This window comes from Semicossyphus pulcher, unplaced genomic scaffold (genome assembly GCF_022749685.1).
Source record: "Semicossyphus pulcher isolate SPU_LCO1_2020_fin unplaced genomic scaffold, fSemPul1.0.p SCAF_20, whole genome shotgun sequence".
NCBI classification, from domain to species: Eukaryota; Metazoa; Chordata; class Actinopteri; order Labriformes; family Labridae; genus Semicossyphus; species Semicossyphus pulcher.
Genome location: NW_027211694.1, coordinates 19,381,129 through 19,404,411, shown reverse-complemented (window position 1 = coordinate 19,404,411; position 23,283 = coordinate 19,381,129). Strand labels below are relative to the sequence as shown.

The 23,283-nt window shown below is 41.7% G+C and overlaps 1 protein-coding gene across 1 annotated transcript in view; it reads left to right on the top strand.

The window, feature by feature from the left end:
- LOC138599369 (anoctamin-4-like) overlaps positions 1–22,314 on the top strand; it is a 28,021-nt gene extending 5,707 nt beyond the window's left edge. Inside the window, exons 8-26 of the mRNA XM_069671010.1 lie at positions 1,330–1,385; positions 1,523–1,644; positions 1,778–1,912; positions 2,667–2,763; positions 3,269–3,329; positions 10,651–10,733; positions 11,576–11,716; positions 12,097–12,261; positions 13,414–13,450; positions 13,691–13,802; positions 14,029–14,086; positions 16,408–16,505; positions 16,685–16,827; positions 17,785–17,937; positions 18,021–18,168; positions 18,265–18,384; positions 20,162–20,267; positions 20,586–20,789; positions 21,550–22,314. Coding sequence (XP_069527111.1) covers positions 1,330–1,385; positions 1,523–1,644; positions 1,778–1,912; positions 2,667–2,763; positions 3,269–3,329; positions 10,651–10,733; positions 11,576–11,716; positions 12,097–12,261; positions 13,414–13,450; positions 13,691–13,802; positions 14,029–14,086; positions 16,408–16,505; positions 16,685–16,827; positions 17,785–17,937; positions 18,021–18,168; positions 18,265–18,384; positions 20,162–20,267; positions 20,586–20,777 — 2,027 coding nt within the window. The 3' untranslated portion in view covers positions 20,778–20,789; positions 21,550–22,314. The remainder of the gene's footprint in view (positions 1–1,329; positions 1,386–1,522; positions 1,645–1,777; positions 1,913–2,666; positions 2,764–3,268; positions 3,330–10,650; positions 10,734–11,575; positions 11,717–12,096; positions 12,262–13,413; positions 13,451–13,690; positions 13,803–14,028; positions 14,087–16,407; positions 16,506–16,684; positions 16,828–17,784; positions 17,938–18,020; positions 18,169–18,264; positions 18,385–20,161; positions 20,268–20,585; positions 20,790–21,549) is intronic.
- Positions 22,315–23,283: the final 969 nt, after the last annotated feature.

Genomic DNA, 23,283 nt, shown 5'->3' with positions numbered 1-23,283 from the left:
CACTACATTAAATAAACGTTAACAGGGTGTTGTCAGAACGGCGTGTAGCCTACTGTACGTCTACCTTGAATGGACTATACCGTCATTGCATAGCCTCATTTATGGCCCATAATCTGTAACTCTGCAGCCTTATAACAGGAATTGCAGACGCAATTTAACCTTTATAGCTCTTTATTATGCTAACAATCTGACAGTGAACTGGGCAGAGGCATACAGTATTAGGCACAGCTGTTTCAATGACAACAAAACAACACAGGCTCTTAGTCCCACCAGTGTTGTGGAGCTGTGTTTAGCTGCAGATACTTCTTCACATATGAAGACAAGCTTTTCACAGCTGACAAGCTGACTTATCCTCCAGGCCAGTGGGTGGCTGAGGCTCATTGATGTACATGGGGAGCGAAGGCTGGCCCATGTGGTCCGATCCAATAGAAGAAATACTGTAGCTCAAATTGCTGAAAAAGTTGATGCTAGTTCTAATAGAAAGGCGGTTTGTTGCGTATGGCTGCATAGCTGCAGACCAGTCAGGGTGCCCATGCTGATCCCTGTCCACTGCCGAAAGTGCCTGCAATGGGCATATGAGCATCAGAACTAGATCACGGAGCAATGGAGGAAGGTGTCCTGCTCTGATGATTCATGTTTTCTTTACATCATGTGAATGTAATGGAAGAAGGCAAGCCAGTGGAGGTGGTACGGTGCTTTGGGTAATATTCTGCTGGGAAACCTTGGGTCCTGCCATTCATGTGGATGTTACTTTGACACGTACCACCTACCTAAACATTGTTGCAGACCAAGTACACCCCTTCATGGAAACGGTATTTTCTAATAGCAGTGGCCTCTTTCAGTAGGATAATGCGCCCTGCCACACTGCATGAATGGTTCAGGAATGGTTTGAGGAACATGACAGCAAGTTGAAGGTGTTGACTTGGCCTCCAAATTCCCCAGATCTCAATCCAATCGAGCATCTTTGGGATGTGCTGGACAAATGAAGTCCGATCCATGGAAGCCCCACCTCGCAACTTACAGGACTTATAGGAACGCCTTGGTGCCATACCTCAGCACACCTTCAGAGGTCTAGAGGAACCCATGCCTCGAGGGGTTTGTGCTGTTTTGGCGGCTAAAGGGGTCCTACACAATATTGGGCTGATTGGTGTATAATTGATCATATGCAAGGGTACAAGGCTGTTAAGCTTATACACTAGTTCAAACACATTATGTTCTAACAGTAGTTTGGATTTGCATTAAAAATTAGCAGCTCTTGTATTTGCCACACTGCTCGCCTGATGAAACATCTGCTGCTCTTCCTTTATGCTCCTCTGTTTTTGATTTCAGGGCTTAATCGTCTTTTGAGCAATAATTCATATGAGGCAGCTTTCCCTCTTCATGAGGTAATTTGGCTGATTTCCATAAAGCCATTCATGAAATGAATTCATGCATCACATGTTCTCATATAACACCAACACATACACGGATTACACTTCTCCATGTCTATGTATTTGTATGTGTGTGTGTCTGATTCAAACAGGGGAAATACCACAGCAAAAACTCCATCAGAACACACGGAGCAGAGAACCACCGACACCTGCTGTATGAGTGTTGGGCCTGGTGGGGGGTTTGGTATAAGTATCAACCGCTGGACCTCATCAGGTAACTACAGTCAGACATTAAAAGGGGTCTGAATTCCACATTTTACAGTCAAAATATCATAACAGGTAGTAGTAGCTGTGAAAGTATTCTAGGACCTAAAACTCGTTTCTCTTGTGCTGGATTGTTGTTTCAGGAGGTATTTCGGAGAGAAGATCGGTCTGTACTTCGCCTGGCTTGGCTGGTACACAGGGATGCTGTTTCCTGCAGCTCTGGTCGGCCTCTTGGTATTCCTGTACGGTATTTTCACTTTGGAGCACTGCCAGGTCAGGTAAACACACCTCCTCTCTTCCTCTATCAATATGTGCTTAGAGCTGCTGGTTGTGTTCAAGGATTTTTTAGATATAGTTGGAACAGAAGGAAAAGCCTTATCTGCTTTAAATTGTTTGGTTATGCTGCACAAATGCTCGAAATGTACCGATTAGACATTCAATTTATTTAATGAAAAGTCATGTCAGTTTTCTTAATGCAAAACTCATTTGGTATTACAGATAAGGAAACCGATTGTACAATTGCCCCTTGCAAAACAGTATTAGATGCTTGTTTAATGAAATAAAGGGAAAAAAATCTCTGGTTAAAATAAATGTGAATGCAAATGTGATTCGTCATCACTTCATAAGACTAAGTCCGAAACAGTATGCAGTGCCAAAGATAAAAAAGAACTACTAGAAATACTAATAAACCCATGTGCATCTGTAAAAAATACAGATACACACATGTGCAATGCTGTAATATATACACACATGTGCTTGTGTAATATATACAGAAAAACACATGTGCAATGCTGTCATACATACACATAAAAACGTGCTTCTGTAATATATACAGATCAACACAAGTGCAATGCTGTCATACATACACATAAAAACACGTGCTTCTGTAATACATACACATAAACACATGTGCTTCTGTAATATAGAAAAACACATGTGCAATGCTGTAATTGCTTGCATTTTTCAAAAGGTTTGGTCACTTTACAATGTTGTTTTGTGATATATTGTGATTGGCTGAATGTTGTTCTCCAGTAAAGAAATCTGCCAGGCCACTGACATCATCATGTGCCCCATCTGTGACGAGTACTGCCCCTACCTGAAGCTGTCAGACAGCTGCATCTACGCAAAGGTACTGTCACAACACCACAAGGTCACAAAATGTTCCCAACTGCTGTCATGGACTTCGCTATTGGAAATATTCAGCTTTACTGACTGACTGACTGACTGACTGACTGGCTGGGTGAGTGACTGAGTGACTGAGTGACGGTACTTTTACAGCCGTAGAGAGAGAGTTGCGACATTGCAATGGCGGATCATGGAGCATATTGGACCTCCACTGACGCGACTCTCTGTCTATACAGCTCTGGATACTTTGTTCGGGGAGTAGGCGGGGCTGCTCCTCCTCTGTCCTCACGCACCTGCTTTCAAACACGTTGTCATTGCCCTCATATGGACAGTCCTTGTAACACACTGCCCACAAAAGCGCACATTGACCTGATGCAGTCAGCAACATACTAGGTTTTGACGTAGTCTTGTTGTTATAGAGATAAATATTACATACTGACTTCAGCTTAAATGTGTTTCTATCTTAACTATTTAAGCATTATGTTAAGAACTTCCTGTCTTCTTCTCAGGTCACACATCTCTTTGACAATGGGGCAACTGTTTTCTTTGCTGTTTTCATGGCTGTTTGGGGTAAGTGATCAGTTTACATTTCTGCATGTCGTGCTAGAAAAACATTGAGATGCACTTTGTTTAATATCATGTTAGAAAAAGCTTTCTAGTTGTTTATGTGTGCCTGACTTTAAATCCTATATCCGCTCTCCTTTTAGCTGTGCTTTGGTCTCCACCAGCTCTTGCTCTTTACCTAATGAAAGCAGTTTGTTTAGCAGCTGGTTACTAAGGATTTCCAGGATAGTAGTGCTATGCAGTTACTGAAAATAGCTGCCTTCTACTGCTGGAAATGACACCGATGAGGGTCATGAGACTGAACAACAACGTTTAAGGTTGTGAAACAAAATAAAACAACATTAAAGACACTTAAACGCACCACTGAAGGGAAATGTTTAATTGGGTATTAGCGCTCTGTTGGTTCATCACAAGGATCAACAACTTTTAGATTACACGTCGTGCTTCGATCCAGTGTTCATATAAAAATATTGATAAGTGCAGCTTTAAATTTAATTTATTATCTATTGTTATAAAAAAAGCATCTAAAATGCTAAAAACAGAACCTATAGTTTAAAACAGACACATTATTTCATTGCATATTATTTTTTGTAAAAAGATAAATCTGTTATATTGATGACTTTGACCTTCAATAGCAACATTTTGATTTATTTTTGGGAAGCACCCAGTCTGTCAGCGCTGAACGAGGTCCCAGGGTATGGAGGGCGCAAACAAAGAGTTTGTGATGGGTTGATCAGACACTGCAGACACGGCAGGTGATGAAGCAGCAGCAGCTTCAGTGTCATAACGTAGCTTATAGGTGGACTGTTTATAAATATCTGGGTTGCAGAAAGAGGGGGCTGAGGAATAAAGAAAAAAGGGAAAAAATATATCAAAACTCTGGTGAAAAAAAAAAGTGTTCCTGTACAAACTCACTGACTTATATGTTCTTTTGCACACCTAGGGGGGAATTCACTTAGAATGAAATGCAGTCGCCATAAATTGCGTATCATTTGTCCCCGCTATCAAAGTCCGACTCACAAAGCAAATTGCACTGATGATATTCAAGCGCAAACACGGCCATAAAGTTTCGCAGATCTGTGCAGTTTGCTCTTGCTTTGTGTCTGATTGTGAAGAGGAGCTGTCTGCACCTCCACTCTCTGCTGCGCGGTGCTGCGCTCTCAGGCATCACTTGAGCTCACACGGACAGATCTCAATTCCATGCACAGATCGATGATGAGCAGGGAGAGGAGGGGGCAGCTCTTTCAACAGTTTTTTTGTACAGTCCAGACTCGACAGGCGTTTCCTAGTTTAACTGTCTCTGACGCAGCTTCATTTTTTAAATGAGCATGAACAGCAACTCGTCCATATAATAACCCCAGTCATGCGTAACGGCTCCATACCGTCGGCCCGTGTCTGTGCTCGTGTGCCTGGGTTGAGCCTCGCAGAGCCCTAGGCTGATTGGTCTCCCGATTATAATAATAATGACATAATATTATTAACAGATTGTTTTCACAGACAAAAGACTTTTTTTAATCACACAAAAGGTGGAATTGTGGTCATGATCACTGGAAACTCAGAGCGTGACAGCCCTTATTATACTGCGCGGCAGTTACCACCAGCTCTCTGCAGGCGGTAATATTTTATGGCTGGTGTTTGTGAATTAGGTGCTTTTTACCACAAGGCTCATTTGCATAGAAAGGTGCCAAATTTGCACCGAATGTTTGAATAATGACTCTTTTAAATACGTGCAAACAGCACTGGAGCACAGAGGCACTGTTTGCTCTGCAGCGCACTTTGGGGTGCATTCAGCCCTCTGCGTGTGCTTGGAGAATGAGGCGTCTTTTTGTGTCATTTGCACAGGTTTAGCGGGCGCAAAAGCCGCGCAATGCTTTAGTGAATTCCCCATTTAAACTTTACAACAGTATACATGTGATAGAGTTCAGGCTGCTGATCTCACTTTATTCCATGTCATCTAAACATATTTAATCAGAATATATGCGTATAAATATTAGTTTCAAGCATAAATCTTCAGTCAGCCAGATGATTTATTGATATACCATCCTTAAAAAAGAACTAAAACTACTGTAAATGCTCACCAATGAGTTTGTTAAGAGTCTCTGGTTGTTTGAGAGCCGCTCGCACTCGCTTGTCCAATCTCCAACATCTCAGCAGGCAGAACAGAGCTAAACACAGCTGGAGGGCAAAGGTCAACACGCCCAGCACGATTATGGTGTTGTTAACTGTTGAGGGTGAAGAGGAGAGAGAGGGTTTGCAATGTAGTGTAGCCAAAAGCTTTGAATCTAAGACACATAAATCAAAGTCAATACATGTTAGAATTGTTTAATCATAGCCAGTAAGGGCTGTATCGTTCACAGTGCAGTATACCTGCTGATGAAAGCAGTGCAGGCCCTGTTGCATAAGTGTGTTAATAATTCAGACACTCCGACATATTCAGACCGTGTCCTCATTGTAGTGGAAACCCTATCGCTTTCACACTCATAAATGTTTTATGCTGAATTGCAGATACATAAAAAAAAGGACACAAGTCAAAGAAACTAAAGTTGTTTGAAATGTAAGAAAATTGTTTTCATTAAACATAAAAGCTGCAAAAAATTAGATCACTCTGATGTCTAGACCCCTGAATTATGCAAACTCCACAATCTCAATCTTGCTAGTGTGACTCTCATTAGAAATGTGACAGTACCAGCTGCTGATAGGTGTGGTGTTGACTCCCATTGGGTGACCTCCGGCTGAGAGGAACCCAGAGTCAGGTTTTGGTTCTGTAGAAATCCCATCGGTCAGACCTCTCACTGCTCCAAGGGCGTCTCCTGTGCAGACAGACAGACGGAGGCATTAGCTTGTTTTAATTCACATCCTCGCAAAGAGTATGTGCACAGCAGAAGTATCTCATCTCTTTCGAAGAAGTTGAAGGGCACATATTTTAACTTTACCACATAGCCCCTCCCCCACATGTGCGATCCAACGTGGGGGAGTGGCCGCACTGCACCGTCATTCCAAAGTTGTAGAAAACATGGCTGCTCTAGGATCGGTTATTCCGCTTTATATGTAAACCAGACTTGCCAGGAGATATCGGAATGGGGAGTTGAAACGACTTAACTACAAGCTAGTGCGAGAAGGCAGCATGAGGTGAATGACGGTGAATGATGATCGATTTCAGCGAAAGAAAGGTTCTCCTTAGAAACCTGCAGCTGTTCTGAACGGCCCATTTCAGAGGCGACCTTTTTAAAAATGTAACTCTGGAAAAATACAGAATTATGCGGCTTTCACTCTTTCACTGTGAACAGTAAACACAAAAATGTGAAACCCATGCAACATATGAGAATATCCATTTAAAAGATACGGCCCCTTTAATATCACAGGCTGTGCAAGCTCTGACCATCTTTGATTTGTTTCTGGAAAATTAATGCTAATGTAAGCACGTCAGTGTGCAAATACATGTTATATGTTTCATATTAAATCCACCTGCACTTGTGAATTTGATAGTTTGTCCTGCAATCTTTCTACTAATATAAGTGCTAATGACAACAAGGTGTTCAGGCATTTATATTATGTATTATATAACATCTGTTGGTGATAGAGCCCTGCTTTATCTGTTTCCTGTCTGCTCGTAATCGAAATAGCAGGTTTATTGTGTGAGGGCTTAAACTGATATTATGTAGAGTTTTAAAAGATTTCACATAGATATTATCTTTGAAACTATAAATAATCAATGTTTACTCTGAGGTGAAAAGAGCAAATGTTAATTATTGTCACGGTTCAAGTTTGAAACAAAAAGGTCAGTTGAGGACCCAGTTGAGGACCCAGGTGCAGACTGGTGCTGAAGTAATTTATTAAATAACCAAAAAAGACAAACAGGCAAAATCCAAAACGCTTACTCAAAAATAATAAACTCCAACTAAAGTCCAATAAAAAAGGAAGAACCAACACAGAACGAGCCACAAAGAATAATCCACACTGAAAACATTGGAACAAAGCTTCAGAAAGAAGGACGGCAACGAGCTAGCAACAGGGGAAGACGAGCGGTGTGTCCGAAACCACATACTATCATACTAATCATACTATCATACTAATCATACTAACTGTGACGTAAAATTGAGTTTGTCATGCGTTCCCATCTCATAGGATGCAATTTTGTGTATGCGAGAAATGCCCGGATGTATACTAGATCGGCCCAGATATTTGAGTATGAGACGGGAGCTCACTGGTTGTACTCAACCGCCCCAAAATGCATTGCGGCTATTCAGCTTCTACTCTGGCGGAGATGGACCGGAGATCAGACCGGACATACGTAAACGATTAAGTCACATGATATGGAGAAGACGGCTCTGAGTATGATGCCAACGGCATCCTAACAGTCAGGTTAGTAGGCAGTATGCAGTACATACTGTTTGAGTATGCAGTAGGCAGTACGTAAGTATGCGGTTTCGGACACAGCAAAAGACTATGTACACTGGGGTTAAACAGGGACAGGTGAAACTGATTAACAAATGTGACAGGTAATGAGGACAGGGCACACAATCAGAAAGGAGGGAAAACACACAAAGGCAGGAAGTAAAACAAGACATGACACACATGGGGCCAGAACTACAAAATAAAACAGGACATTTTCTGAACACAGTTACACAAATCAAAAACACAACACAAACAACCTTAATTCATGACAATTATTTGAGTGTCTGTCTTACCTTCTCTCTTCAGGTTGACCTTTAACAAGCTACACACTTCACAGCACAGTGCAAACTTGCTTTAAACCCATGCAGACTTTTGAATACAAAGCTGAAAGGGCCTGTATACGAAAGACATCGAAAAACATCTCAACTTTATGGGTGCATGAAAAGAGTTAAAATACAGTAAATACAGCATAATAAGAAGAATAAAAACTATGGCTGCATACTTGTACACACGGGTAAAGATTGTCATAAAAGCTAAAAATGTCAATTAAATATGTGCAAAGCTGATATTAAACTTTGTATAGTGAACCAGATTAGAAACTCTCTATGAAGAGAAGAAGATTGAGCTGTTTTCACAGCTGCACAGACACGCCAGAGCCCAGTCTGTCGTCTGCACATTCTACTCTTTTTTTTTTATCTACTTTACAATAAAAGTGTAATAGAAATTACAGTTACGTACTGACCTTACAATGACTCCCTGTGTCTCTGTGTTGCTGCTGTCCAAATGAATATAATTTGTGTTTGCAAGCAGCAGAGAATCGGCTCAAATCCCTTCATTAGGGTGCCTCAGAAGTGTGCTCCCCTGCTGGCCTCACATGGGAAGCAGTGCCCTCAGCCTCAGACAGCTGCGCCTTCGCATTGAAAACATGTTGCTCTACGTTCAGTAGGGACGAGACACTGAAAAGGAAATAAACGACACAAATTTGTTTGGATAAAAGCTTCTGATCAGTGTGGAGCCTCTCTTGAAAGTGTTAGCAGTGGAGAGGCAGGTAAACGCATGTGCAATAAGTAAGCTATCCACAGGACTTTGTTCAGGAGGACCTTCACTCCATGCCAACACTGTGGCCATGTCGTAATGACGGTGGCTGTCATTACTCGTTGTAAACACTGGAGTGTCACTTTGCCCCATTATAATAACAGCACAGTCTGAAGTCCTAATCCTGGCATTTAACCAGCTGAGTCACTCTGAGCACAGAGCAGAACACATGCAATTAGACGACCTAGAGGTTAAACAAATGTGGTGTCGTTTTATGTATTTTCATCACAGATTAAACACTTTTGCTCCATTTGACTTTTTTATCATTTAACTCATGTTAGTTTTACTACAGCTCGACTGATATATCGGTGGCCAATATTATTGTCCAATACGGACCATTCAGAGATTGTCGTGTATGTTTTCCGATAACTGTCAAGAGGAAAACTTTCAGAACAAACAATGCCGAAAGAATGTTTGTGGCTGTTCAGGAATGGTGTCATCAAGTCTAACTGCATGCAGTACTCTCAGAACTGTCTGCTGTCATATGTAGCAGAGCATCACAGCTCGGTGGTGCGCACTTAGTTCTAAATGCCTTTGTATAATGATATGTGTGAAAAATTGTTGCACAATCCACGAATTTCAGCTAGAAGAAATCGCTATACCAACTAAAATATTTATTTTTTCCTTCTTAAACTTTGTGGATATCGGTCTCAAAAATCCCATATTAGTTGGGCTCTAATTTTTACCACAGTGGTATTGGGCTCATATAAAGCAGGAGATATACTTGCTTTTAACTAAGCATACACATGATGGCTGCTGCGCGTTCCCTGCGTCTGTTTAGCGCGTCAGCTGTGCTTGTCCTCAAAAATTATTTAGGATGCACATGACAGGTAGGGGCAGTGTTGCTGCAGAGGGGATGTGACAGGTTCAACACAGCAGCAGGCAGAAGGTTTTGAAGAAGAGCTGATAGATCAAGTCAGAAATTATCCACATCTGTTCGATGTGTTATTACCGCTACACAGCGACAAACATGCCTCTCAAAACAGCTGGAGACAGATAAGATCATTTTAGAAGTCGACAAGGAAACCCGCAAAACTAAATGGAAAAAGCCCTGGACCGTTACGTCCAAGCCCGGAGGAAAATGTTGGAGTAATGCTCAGGGTCAACTCTGGGCGCAACACCGTGAAAGTGTTATTTATATTTAAAGGTCTTATAAGTAGGATTAAATACAGACTTTTAGACTCAAATATAGACTTTTACAAATATAATATAAATCATCACTTATGGGCCTCTTTACATATGTGTTGGTGAGTGTGTTTGCAGACCCTTATGAAACCCTTTCCTCTGCATCTATTCTGTTGTTTTGCTTTGCACGGGATGTTTTTAGGAGGGGCACTGTTGTGGCTCCCTGAGCCAATCACAGCGTGTAGGTGAGTGTGGGAGTGGTTCAAATTAGCAACCGGTGAACATGGCGAAAGAGCGATGCAGAGTTGGCCTTCTTTATGTGGGACAGGTGGGTGCCTCAAACCGGGTAGGACAAGCTAACCGGCGGTTAGCATGCCAGCACAAAGGTAACCGTGATGCTGTCGCTGTTAGCTCGGCTGGGTGGGCGTGTTCTTGCACGAGTGAGAGTGAGCTTCTGATGACAAAGAGCCCAGGAGGAGGGACCCAGTTTGAATGTGTTGTTGTGCAGGGAAAAATCCTACTTATTATACCTTTAATGATATAAAACCAGAAGTTATGAGGAGGATTGCGGAGGAGGAGAAGGATATAAGGAGGATTCACATGCAACCCCTGAGAGTATATTTGTATAATTAAGATTATTTATCACATGCAATCATATAAATATAAACACAGTGTGTCTAATAATGTCTCTTTTTTTATTTGTGTCTTTCAGCTACTGTCTTCCTGGAGTTCTGGAAAAGACGCAGAGCTGTCCTCGCATATGACTGGGACCTCATCGACTGGGAGGAAGAGGAGGTATGTGGCACTGAAAGTCTGCACCGAGGGAGTCTGTCTGGAAATCAGTTCATGACTCACAGAAAATGTACCGTTTAACACTTTCACAATGAAAGCTCTTACAAAATCAGACCGCTTCACAGCTGTCACGTTGCAATTTGGTTTGGGGAGAATTTTGTGGGTTTATAATGTTCTTGCCCGTCAAGCTCCAACTCTCATCTGTCAATCATACTCCAACTGGTGAACGTGAAAGACTTTTGTTTGTGGGCGTGAAAGTGACTCAGAGTCTCAGTCTGCTTTGTGCAACATGACAATAACTCTTTTCTTTGTGTTCAAGCTGGAAACAATATTGAGACAATAATAAAAGGATTTATAGCCAGCATATTATAAACAATGGCTGCACGCAGGTGCAGTGGTTAGCACTCTCACCTCAATGGTTTGAATCCCTGTACAGACATAGGGGGCCTTTCTGTGTGGAGTTTGCATGTTCTCCCCGTGCATGCATGGGTTCTCACCGGCTTCCTCCCACAGTCCAAAGACATGCACGTTATGTTCATTGGTGACTCTAAATTGCCCGTAGGTGTGAATGTGAGCATGAAAGGTTGTCTGACTCTATGTGTCAGCCCAGTGATTGACTGGCAATCAGTCCAACCGCCTCTCGCCCAATGACAGCTGGGAGAGGCTCCAGTTTGACGCTTCATAGGTCATTTCCTCCACATTGCTCGTGCATATAGAAATACCTGATAACCAGTTTGTTATCTGGAAACAGTGTTTAACACGATCCTTGGCAACCTTTTTTTGCGATTGTTTGGTCAAAAAAATGTATTAAAATCTAAATATAAATTGCTCACATGTTTTTGCAGGATGAAATTCGTCCCCAGTTCGAGGCCAAATACTCCAAAAAGGAGAGGATGAACCCCATCTCAGGAAAGCCTGAGCCTTACCAAGACTTCACTGACAAATACAGCCGCCTCATCGTCTCAGCGTCTGGGATCTTCTTCATGGTGAGTGTCTACAGTACATAAATGTCAAGTAGCAGGTGTGCCACTCTGAACATCCTGTCTCAGAGTGGAAAGCCTTTTCACAGCATTTCCTGATTGAAGGTTAAGTCTTTAGAAGATGCCTTTCATTAGTCATCTGCCAGGTTTTTTTTTGTTTGCACAGAAGCCAGTTTTAATAAATTCTTAGACCTTCTTAACCACCTACAATATTATATATTGTTCCATCTAATGTTAGTCTTATTTGCATGTACAGCAAAGTGCCATCTCCTCTTTTTATGCTTATTGAAAAGCTCTTAATAACAAATCTTTGTGGCGGACGTGAAAGGGGAAGTCGATTATTATTAGTAGTAGTGGTACTGTTTCATGTCACTTTGATCTTACAGATCCTGGTGGTGATTGCCGCCGTGTTTGGCATCGTCATATACCGTGTGATCACCGTCAGCACCTTCGCTGCCTTCGGCTGGGCTCTGATCAGGAACAACTCTCAGGTGGCGACGACGGGAACAGCAGTGTGCATCAACTTCTGCGTCATCATGCTCCTCAACGTGGTGAGTTTCTGCTGTCAGTCAGCAGCAGGGATCAGGGGATTAAGTGTAACATGATAAAAAGATACAAAAATCTAAGCCGCTTAAACCATTTCTATGCTTTACAAACAGACATTATTATATTTACAATGGAGCCTGACTGAATTTTGAGTCACAAACCAACAGCGATTTTGGAGGGGAAAAATTCACTACACTGATTTCACACTTGACATGCGTCATTCTCCACAATCACCTGTCAAACACTTCCTCCCAATGTGGCGCTCTATTTAAGCTGTAAGATTTCCGGTCTCTCCCTCTGCTCTGTCATTGCGACCGCTGCATTGCACCAGCACTGCGGTCATACTTTTCAGCCCCGCATCCACCCCAGCATCCACCTGCAGGCTACAGCTAGGCGGGTTTAAGATTTTATCTCATCACTCCTCAAATTTCTGCATGTAAAATAAATCTGCTATGTTCTGCTGCTGCAATAAACGTTTCAAACTATTACAGACGTGAGTTGTCTGATTAAAATAGCTATTTAAAAACATGTAACACTGTTGTACATCAATTTAAAGTTGTAATCTCGAAGATCTCAGTTTAGTTGTCTTTGGTTGCACCTATGGTAATTGTGGGAGCACACTTCCCAGATATCCAGACAGTGTTGCATGTGTGACGTCCACGGTTGGCTCCGGTTGCCACTCTTGATTTTCCCGGCTAACGGTCGCTTTCCTTTTCAGACTGTTTGCTTCATCTGAGCGTCGAGTTTGTTTCTTTTTCTTTGGATTTTCACTTATTTTTGAAGTTGTATCTGTAGTCATCCATCTTTTCTTTGTTTGTTCAGCCATAGTAGATTACTGTTTACTCGCAACACTTGCAGAGACCGGAAAAGCAGCCGCTTAGCTCCGCCTACCCTCTCTGGCAGACCAACCACTGCTGGCTTATGGAAAACGCGTCACTACCTGGGCGCTGTTTGTTATTTTTTCCGCTAAAGTTGCCACAGATAGCCAGTCTGTAATACAGCAAATGCAAAGGCTTTCATCAGTGGGCCACAGGCTCAATCACCATTGTGTTACCTCATTCAGCGATAGACAGAGACTTAACAGACATTTATTTAAATGAAGATCTTGGAGATTATCAGTTTAACTTCCTTACTAATGTACTCCATTTTTTTTATAGCTCTATGAAAAAGTTGCTCTTCTTCTCACTAATTTAGGTAAGTTGACTGCATCAACAGATCTTTTATATTTGAAGATGAAAGGTTTTTTTATGCAGATTTATAGTAATTTATTCTGTATTGGCGTCAGATGAGTTTGATTTAACTTTGGTATGGTAGTTTAGGCATTTAAATGAAAGCATGTTCGCTCTGTGCTGTTCCATCATCTATATCTCCACATCTATTTAATATTTTACCAGATTATCGAACGATTCCTCCTTTCTCTCCATTTCACCACAGAACAACCCAGAACAGAGTCCGAGTGGGAGAACAGCTTCACCCTCAAGATGTTCCTCTTTCAGTTTGTCAACCTCAACAGTTCCACTTTCTACATTGCCTTCTTTTTGGGAAGGTGAGGAACTCTGATTATTTTGAAATATAATATATAGTTTATGTATTATGTTCTTCTATCGCTGTCTCCATTTCTCAACTGAAAAAAAGGTAGATATGTCATTGAACAGACATTGAACACATCTTTACAAAGCCTTACAAAGTCTGAAATGTTGATGTTAAAGTTGCTATAAAGGAAAAACTGACTCTTTTATAAAAGTGATGATATTTTCCCCCTTGGTTGGCAGATTTACAGGCCGGCCTGGTGCATATCTCCGCCTCATCAATCGCTGGAAACTGGAAGAAGTGAGTAATTACTTTGCTCTCCCATGGGGGAATAACAGCAAAGCACTATGCTTCTAAGTATTTCTAAATTGAACATTAAGCTATTACTATATGCCCCACCACCAGGCATTTAACCCCCATCAGCACTAAGTGTTGCTGCCAGCAGTACTTATGGGAACATGGGGGGATAAAACACACACTGAGGTGGTCTGAGGGGACGAAAGGCCTGAGCTGGCGCTTTGAGGTGCTGAGCTCATGTGCTGCTGCTTGTCCCTACAGCTGCTGCAGTGGAAATAGAAACATTCTCTGTGATGTGACATGACCAGAAGAAGTGCAGCGTGAGTCAGCCTTTTGTGACCATGTTACGTATAAAGTTATATCATAACTTTAGAGTGTAGTGTAGAGAAGTGTAGCAACATATGAAGTTATAAAACCATAAACAACTTTGTCCAGATTGTAAAAGTCTGTCAGTGCAATATGAGAAGTTGGAAATGACCACCAAGTGATTACCTGCGCCAGAGTTTTTATTGAGCTCTGCAGACACAACAATGCCCGCATCAGAGGTGGCAAAAGACCAAAAATGTTAGGCTTCCAAAGCACTGAAAAGATGTGAGGATTAGCTCCAAGTCACCTACGCTTCAGAATCTGGTTCCTTCCTATTGTCAGATAAGCAATAACCCATCTCAAAGGTAAGAAGAGGAAGATATATTTTATTCATCTGGAGGGGAAATTCAATTTTTATGGCTCGGGTTGTCCGTCCATACAAACGTCTGTACGTCCCATTCTTGTGAACGCGATATCTCAGAAATGCCTGGAGGGAATTTCTTCAAATTTGGCACAATTGTCCACTTGTACTCAAAGATGAACTGATTCAATTTTGGTTGTCAAAGGTCAAAGGTCAAGGTCACTGTGAACTCACAAAACATGTTTCTGGTTATAACTCCAGATTTCCTTTTCTAATAATGGTAAAAGTTGACACAGACGTCCTCTTGGACTCAAGAATGATCTGATCAGATTTTGGTGGTCAAAGGTCACTGTCACTGTGACCTCACAAAACACGTTTGTGGCCATAACTTAAGAATTCATTATTATGAATTATTTATTATGCCAAAATTTCACACATTTCTAACAGGTTTAAAATGATGAAGTGATGACATTTTATACCCAAAAGATAAAAGGTCAACTTCACTTAACTTGTATCAATCCGCCCTTTTCACTTCCAACCAGGACAGGGGGCCTCCTGTTCCTCTGGTAATCCACAACAAGCTCCTTGATCTTGCTAATACTGAACTTAAGGTGATGATAATTGCATCATGTGTCAAAGCTCTTTATCAGTGCTCTCTCCTCCTCTGGAAAAATAGTATCTAAGTGAGGGCAGTATATTTCTCACTGGAAACTCTTCACTGGAATCATACATGTTGCTATAGTATTAACTTCCATTTCGCCAAAACATACACTTAATACCTTTTGTTTAATAACTCCAACATCTAGAGTCTACACAGACAGAAATGTAACTTCAACATGACTAGTTCACTCTGTTATAAGAAACATGCTAAACACACACACACAGGACAAACAGGACCCTAAGGACATGTCAGAGTGAGGGGGCTGCACACAAACAAGCGCCCCGGGCAGTTGTGGACCTCTCCAGCTCCCAGTCCCTACTTTCATACCTCGTCCGTGCAGGCAACCCGCCGGTTACCAAGCCAAGTCCCTGCAGACTTAGCTACTTCTAACCTAAAAGGTAAATGTTTATCTTTAAGAAAAATATGGAATTCCACATTTATAACTTCTCCTCTACTGGAGCACAAGTGAATGCTACAAAGTAGCGTAGGTTTGCCATTAGCTAAGCCTGGCCTAGCATCCTGCAAAATACATTGATGCTAATATAGCAACATACTGTATTTTTAGGGGTTGGCAGAGACAAAAAAGAGAGATAAAAGGGCATTTTTGACATAAGAGATGACATAAGAAAGTGATTTTTGGCCTTTGCCTTTATTGATAGGACAGTAAAGATAGACAGGAAATGTGGAGAGTAGAACGTGGGGACGACATGCATCAAAGGCCTGAGGTAGAAACCAAGTCAGCGAGCCAGAATCTGAAAGCTACGATGCATATCCACAGAAGCCACCACACCTGAATGTTTGTTGTTAACCCAAAAGACATTTTTTACTGCATACTACTATAAAAACAGAATGCATACAAAATGTTACAAAGAAATGTCGCATCTTCCACAGAAATGCAGAATGCATCTGACTTTTGCTTACATTTTAAAAGTGCCGTTATTAACAGTTCGATTTGATCCTCTCTGTCTTTCTCTCTCTCTCTCCCTGTTGCTGCAGTGTCACCCCAGCGGCTGTCTCATTGACCTCTGTATGCAGATGGGGATCATCATGGTGCTAAAACAGACCTGGAACAACTTCATGGAGCTCGGCTACCCGTCAGTTCAAAGTGTTTCTTAAGGCCATCAAATGCCTAACTTATTCAGTACATAACTTCAGTCAAAAATTGTTCCTGTATTCCTGATAGCTGTTGTTATATCAGATATAATCATCTATTAGCTGTCCTGAATCTGTCCTTTTTTTTCTCCGGCTCTCTATTCCCTTGCTGTTTTGTTAGTCTGATCCAGAACTGGTGGACCCGGCGGAGGCTGAGGAGGGAGCACGGACAAAAAGCCAAGGCCAGCTTCCCACAGTGGGAGAGAGATTATAACCTACAGCCAATGAATGCCTACGGACTCTTTGATGAATACTTAGAAATGAGTAGGTTGCAACTCAAGCGCAGTACATACATACTGCATCTCCTGTAGCACTCCAGTCATGTCCCTGTTAGAGCCATAACCACCTTAGATTTCAGGTTCGATTTCCAAAATACAATCCACAGTTCAATCTTTTATAATACCATTTTTTTTTACATCTTTTTTTATGACCCATGAGCTGCTGGGCAAGTTATGTAATCATGTCAGTGATTTGCTGAGGATTGAATTTGATCTTGGATGTTGTCTGTATTTTTGTCCCCTGCTGGGGCAAAACTGAAGCTAACAGAGAGTAACATAAACATTAAGGCAAACTAACTTACATATTCATGGACGCACACACGAGTCTGTCGGCGATCACTGACGTCTCCATAGAAGGTGCTGTAAACAAGTCCGGGCATGTCTCCCTCACTGCTGTGTTTCGGGGGGGATGCGCTGTGTAGTGCTGCGTTCAGGTGCGCTCAGAACTGGTCATCACATGACCTTTTTTACACTATATGTGGTATGTTGTGTTATACTGAAATCTACTGAATGTGTTATAGGTTATATATTTATAATATATTTTTAATAATTATATATTTATAGGTTACATGAAAGTAAAATGTGTGGCAGTGTCATGTTTGTTAAGTAAAACAAAGTTGAGTGTAAAAATGTCAGCAACAGTTGCATCATTCTGTCGATTTACTGTTACAGTCAGAAAGTGAGGACCATCTGATGAAAGTAAAACATGCTTTTAAAGTCATTATGAGAACTCTAATGACATTAGTAAGGACTCATATCACTACTCGGTATCTGCTTTTATGATTTTGGTATGGTTCCATTCGAGCTGCATCCTGTGGGGCATTAAAAATAAGGCCAATATGGTCTTTTTCAACCCCCAAATCCAACTTTGGACTTACATTCATGATGAACATCGACAGGAACTATGTGATCTGAAAGCTTGTTGTGTTTGTGTTTATTCCAGTTCTACAGTTTGGCTTCACCACCATCTTTGTAGCAGCTTTCCCTCTGGCTCCTCTCTTAGCGCTGCTCAACAACATCATCGAGATCCGTTTAGACGCCTACAAGTTCGTCACACAGTGGAGACGACCTCTGCCTTCACAAGCCAAAGACATCGGTGACTTAAAACACATTTCACTTTCTTTAAATGTTGATTCTTTTCAAGTTTGCCCTCTTGTTTGATACTGTCATTGTATCCAGGTATCTGGTATGGTATCCTGGAAGGCATCGGCATCTTGTCTGTCATCACCAACGCCTTCGTCATCGCTGTTACCTCAGACTTCATCCCTCGCCTTGTTTACGCCTACAAGTACGGACCCTGTGCTGGTCAGGGCCGAGCGGGAGAGGGGTGAGTCGGGATTTGTTGTTTTTTTTCTGTTATACCTTAGTGTAGAAGTTATTTTTGTCCCTGTTTTACTGTATGTATTTTTCTTATGTTCCTCAGGTGTATGATGGGTTACGTCAACGCCAGTCTGTCAGTATTTCGGGTGTCTGACTTTGAGAAGAGATCTCAGCCCAGGACTACCGGCTCCGAGCTGTTTGGAGAAGCTGTGAAGTATTGCAGGTGTGTGTGTGTGTGTGTGTGTGTGTGTGTGTGTGTGTGCAGATTTGTGTTTTTTTGTGATCAAGTCACCTGAGATTTTCCAGAGTATCCATCGCTCTAAAGAAGAACCGCTTATCGTAAGCTTATTAATATTTAACAGGATGCAGCTGGAAGAACTTGTGAAACCCCGGGATGGTTAGCATCATTTTTTTGTGTGTGTTCATCCCTCACTTTATTAATGATCCCTTTAGACCTCCACATAAAATATTAGTCACAAAAAAAGTAGTTCAAACTAAAGTGTAGACATAACCCAGCTTCAACAAGAATACATAAAAACTAGAAGGTTATACAGAGCAGGTTTCCAGTATTTTTGGACCTGGGCCCTATATTTGAATATTTTGGGGTCGAAGTGATTTATAGGTACAAATATTTTGGAGCTGCTCCTGATTCAGCTGGCCATCATTGTAAAGGGCTGGAACGGCAGCAACGGGATTTCAGGGCGAATGCTTCTGATCCAAGTAGATCCATTAAAAGTTCTTGTTTTTGCCACTGACAGTCTCAGATTGTTGTTCCAAGTCTCTGACAACATTATTGAAAGGATCCCGACATAGATCAGCTTTATTGTTAAGGCTTCTTTTTTCAAACCAGGAAGAGCCGTTGCATCATTCTCTTTTAAGCGACCAGACAAAAACAGCAGTTTTTCCCTGCTGAGCAGAAGAGTGGCTCTTCTAACGCTGCCTCAGACAGTTAATTTTCTTTTCTATGGGGTTTTAAATGGTCACCTTGGATCCAACTCAACACAATACCATAAACAAAGTAACCAATTGAGGCAGGGGTAGTGCAGCCTCAATAACATCCTGAGAATTTCTTCAGAATGATGCAGTTAAAACGTTTTGTCATAGCTTTAATGTTAAATAAATGAATAAATGAACTTTATTTGAAATGATAAACATCCTTAAAACCTTCTTTGAATATTAGATTAAAACGTTTTCTTTCAAACGTAATTAGAACTTGTTAGCCAATGTTATGGGAACGTTCCCTGCTAGCTGGAGTGTCTGTGGCTACTTTCGTGGAAAAAGTCACAAGCGGCGCCCAGTTAGTGACACGTTTTCCATCAGCCAGCAGTTGGTTGGTTGGTCTGCCAGAGAGGGTAGGCGGAGCTAAGGGGCTGCTCTTCCTGTCTCTGCGAGTGTTGCGAGTAAACAGTAATCTACTATGGCTGAATAAACAAAGAAAAGATGGATGACTACAGATACAACTTCAAAAATAGATGAAAGTCCAAAGAAGAAGAAACAAACTCGACGCTCAGATGAAGGCAAAAAGTCTAAAAAGGAAAGCGACCGTCAACGAGGAAAATCAAGAGTCACAGCCGGAGCCAACCGTGGACGTCACACATGCAACACTGTCTGGATATCTGGGAAGTGTGCTCACGCAAATTAAAGTTTACCGCCAAAGAGAACGACACTAACATCTTTTTTTTAGGGGGATTATTTCTGTAATGTTTAAAAAAAATTTTTTTTATTGGAAGTACTTTGATCTCAGACACTTTGCCCCAGGCATGTTGCAGCCATCACAGCCCATTCTGGTAAAATTCCAAAGCTTTTTGTATTAGTCATTGTGACCCCAAAATATGTACAAATAGAGCCCTGATTTCCCCTTAAAAGTTTTGTCATACACAAAGCAGTGCAAGATTTTACATATTAAGACACCCTGAAGCTCATGTCAATCCCTGACATGAATAGATATCATTTAGTAACACTCTGTTTTGACCTTTGATCTCATCTGTCTGACCCACCAGGTATCGTGACTACAGGGAGCCTCCAGAGTCTCCTGAGCCGTACTCTTACACTCTGCAGTTTTGGCACGTCCTGGCAGCTCGGCTGGCATTCATCATCGTGTTCGAGGTCAGTGTTTTTGTCTTTGACAAATGAAACAAGACAGAAGTTAGTCGACGCCTTTAATATCCTCACTTCCCTCGACATCTTCTTCAGCATTTTGCTCTAAATTGAACTCTGGTGAAGTTTTTTCTCTAGGTTTGCTGTTAATCATTCTCCCTTATCTTATGTTTTCCAAGGAATTATTAAAGAAAACATAATGAGTTTTTAAAATGTGATGTACCTGGTCTTCTTTTATCAAAAACAAAGCTCAAAGGAGAGCGCAAATATTTGATTTACATTCTGAACAGGTTGTGGCATTGATGATGATGTACTCCGTTTCTGCAGCATATGGTCTTTGCCATCAAGACCCTGATCGCGTACTTGATCCCGGACCTTCCCAAGGACCTGCGGGACAGGATGCGCCGAGAGAAATACTTGATCCAGGAGATGATGTATGAGGCGGAGCTGGAGAGGCTGCAGAAGGAGAGAAATGAGAAGAAGAGGAAAGACAGGACCCATCACAAGGAGTGGCCCTGAATGCACCAACTGGTACATAAACAGAAAGTGCTGTATGGGACTTTATTATTTATCACGTTGCACAGAAGGAATTTACCTGTCAGGCTTGGATTACTACACACGATAAAGCGGTGTCCATCAGGAAGTAGAAAGAGCAATAAGTTCCATTAAAAGTCGGACGGATTCAGCAACAGTTGATATTAACAGATGCTGCAGTTGATAGCTTGTCCGACTAACTAGCTTGCTGCCGACAGTAGTAATGGAGGTAGATTATTTTTCCATTTGCAATGCAACAAAGCACCATCAAAAACAGCACGAGTTTAACCTCCTCCATGCTAACAGGCTAACTGCAGTGTCGCACAGATTATGATCGCGTTTTACGGCGTCATCTTTGTCTTGCCGTCATCTTTTTCTTACCGCCACCTCCTGGACTGGCGGTGTAGTGCAGTTACTTTTATTGCTTCCTTACACGTCATTGGCCTGATTTGCATAATCTACCCGGCACAATGGGCCACAGGGACCATTTAGCTCCTTGAAGAGAAGTTCATGGTACTTTTGGTCGAAAAGCACCTTAAGCTTATAGTTAGTTTTGAAAGAATGAGCATATATTTTCAGAGATAAGTAAATTAAAGAGAAGTTAGCATTCACAAAGAAGTGAAGTTTGTAACATTAAATTTAAAAATGTACCAAAACAACTTAATTAAAGCTGGAAAAGTGAAGTAAGTAGTAGTAGTAGTAGTAGTAGTAGTAAGTAGTGTTAAAAGTTCTTACCATATAGTTTTTCTCTTCCCAGATTTTCAGCTGGTGTTTGGTTACCATTGTGCCGTGGAGGATGGACAGGAGTGCTGGGTTTCCTGCATGATACTGGACCCTCTTACCAAGTCAGACCAGCACCATCTGGTGGACAACTGATGAACTGCTCCAAGCAGGCCCACACGGTGACCTCTGAGCCAATGTCCCTGAACACATAACAGGTGTCCTCCTGAACGTTTGGCAATGGGTTGTGCTACTTTTTTCCCCCTCCTCCAGGTAGTTTCTACTGTTTTGGACTCTGAGCAGCGTATGTCTTCAGATCCTGAATGTAGAGTTCAATTCTGACTAAAATTTTACAGATTTCTTTTCTTAAGCGAGAGAAAAACGTCCCTGGAGCTTACTGAATGACAAACCCTGTTTACATTTCTCCTTGTTTGAGGAGTTCACATTCTGCTTTATTGTAAATAAAGAAATTTCAGGACATCCGCTTTGCTAAAGTGTAGTGCAATAACATCTAGAGAATGGGATTGCTGAGTGCTGAAAGCTGGACTGTATTACTTGATGTTGCCTGATTGATGGCTGGGAGATAAACTGCACTGCGGACTGAACTTTATTTGAATGACTAAGGGAGTGTAAAGAGTTGGAGCAGAAGGAAAGTGATTAAGCGTAAGCAATGCAGCTGCTGCTCAACAATCCCACAAATAAAAGTTACTTAGACGTGGATTCTGTCCAGGCTGTGACAGTGTCCACGGTATGCTTGGATTGGAGATGCTTTCCAATTGGATTTAGAGGAGTAACTGCAGTAATAAACATTATTTATTGTAAAGAAATTTGACTTTGACTTGACTATGTGTGTCTTTCTTCAGTTCAGTCACATCACTCATGTGTGTAATCATCACTCCTCACAGATTTATTTTACATGCAAAAATCTGAGGATTGATGAGATAATATCTTAAACCCCGCTAGCTGAAGCCTGCAGGTGGATGCTGGGGAGGTGGTGGGGCTGAAAGTATGAGTGCAGTTCTACTGCAGGGCAGCGATGGCAGTGACAGAGCAGAGGGAGAGACGGGATATTCTTGCAGCTTAAATATAGCCCGGCAAACTGGGAGGAATTCGTTTGTCAGGTGATTGTGGAGAATGAGGCAAGTGTGAAATCAGTGCAACTCGAGTTGTCCGCCTGAACTAGCTCGCCGGCGTCGCTCCATAATTGAGTTAAAGGAGAAGTTGGGTATTTTTAAACCTGGGCTATTTGTACACATTCGGGTGTTGAAATGACTCTTGGAAACTTTTGGAATCGGTCCAGTAGATGTCCTCAGTTGTAGCCGCAATACGGCCGCAATGGCTGCAACATAATCCCCTGGGTCAACTGCGCCCAATCAAAGTACGTCCACTAAAAGTGCTTGTTTTTGCCACTAACAGGCTCAGATTGTTACTCCAGGTGTCCGACAACATCACGGAGATGATCCCTACAAAGATTGTCTTTTTTTAAAGAGTAAGATCCTTTTTGTGTAATCAGAAACAGAAGTCTCACACATGGAGAAGTCTCGCTCTGTAATCCTGCAGGTGGCGAGATGTAACCTGACCAGGACGGTGGAAACGTGAGTTTTAGTTGGAGAGAGGATTTGTTGACGTAGAGGAATATATTTCAAAAGCCATGGCTGAATATTTACCAGATTTCGGGCAACTATCTATCGAGTAAGTAGACCTAACATATCTACATGGATCTATTTTCTTTACTTGGAAAATTTGCTCCTGGATCTTACTCTTTAAAAAA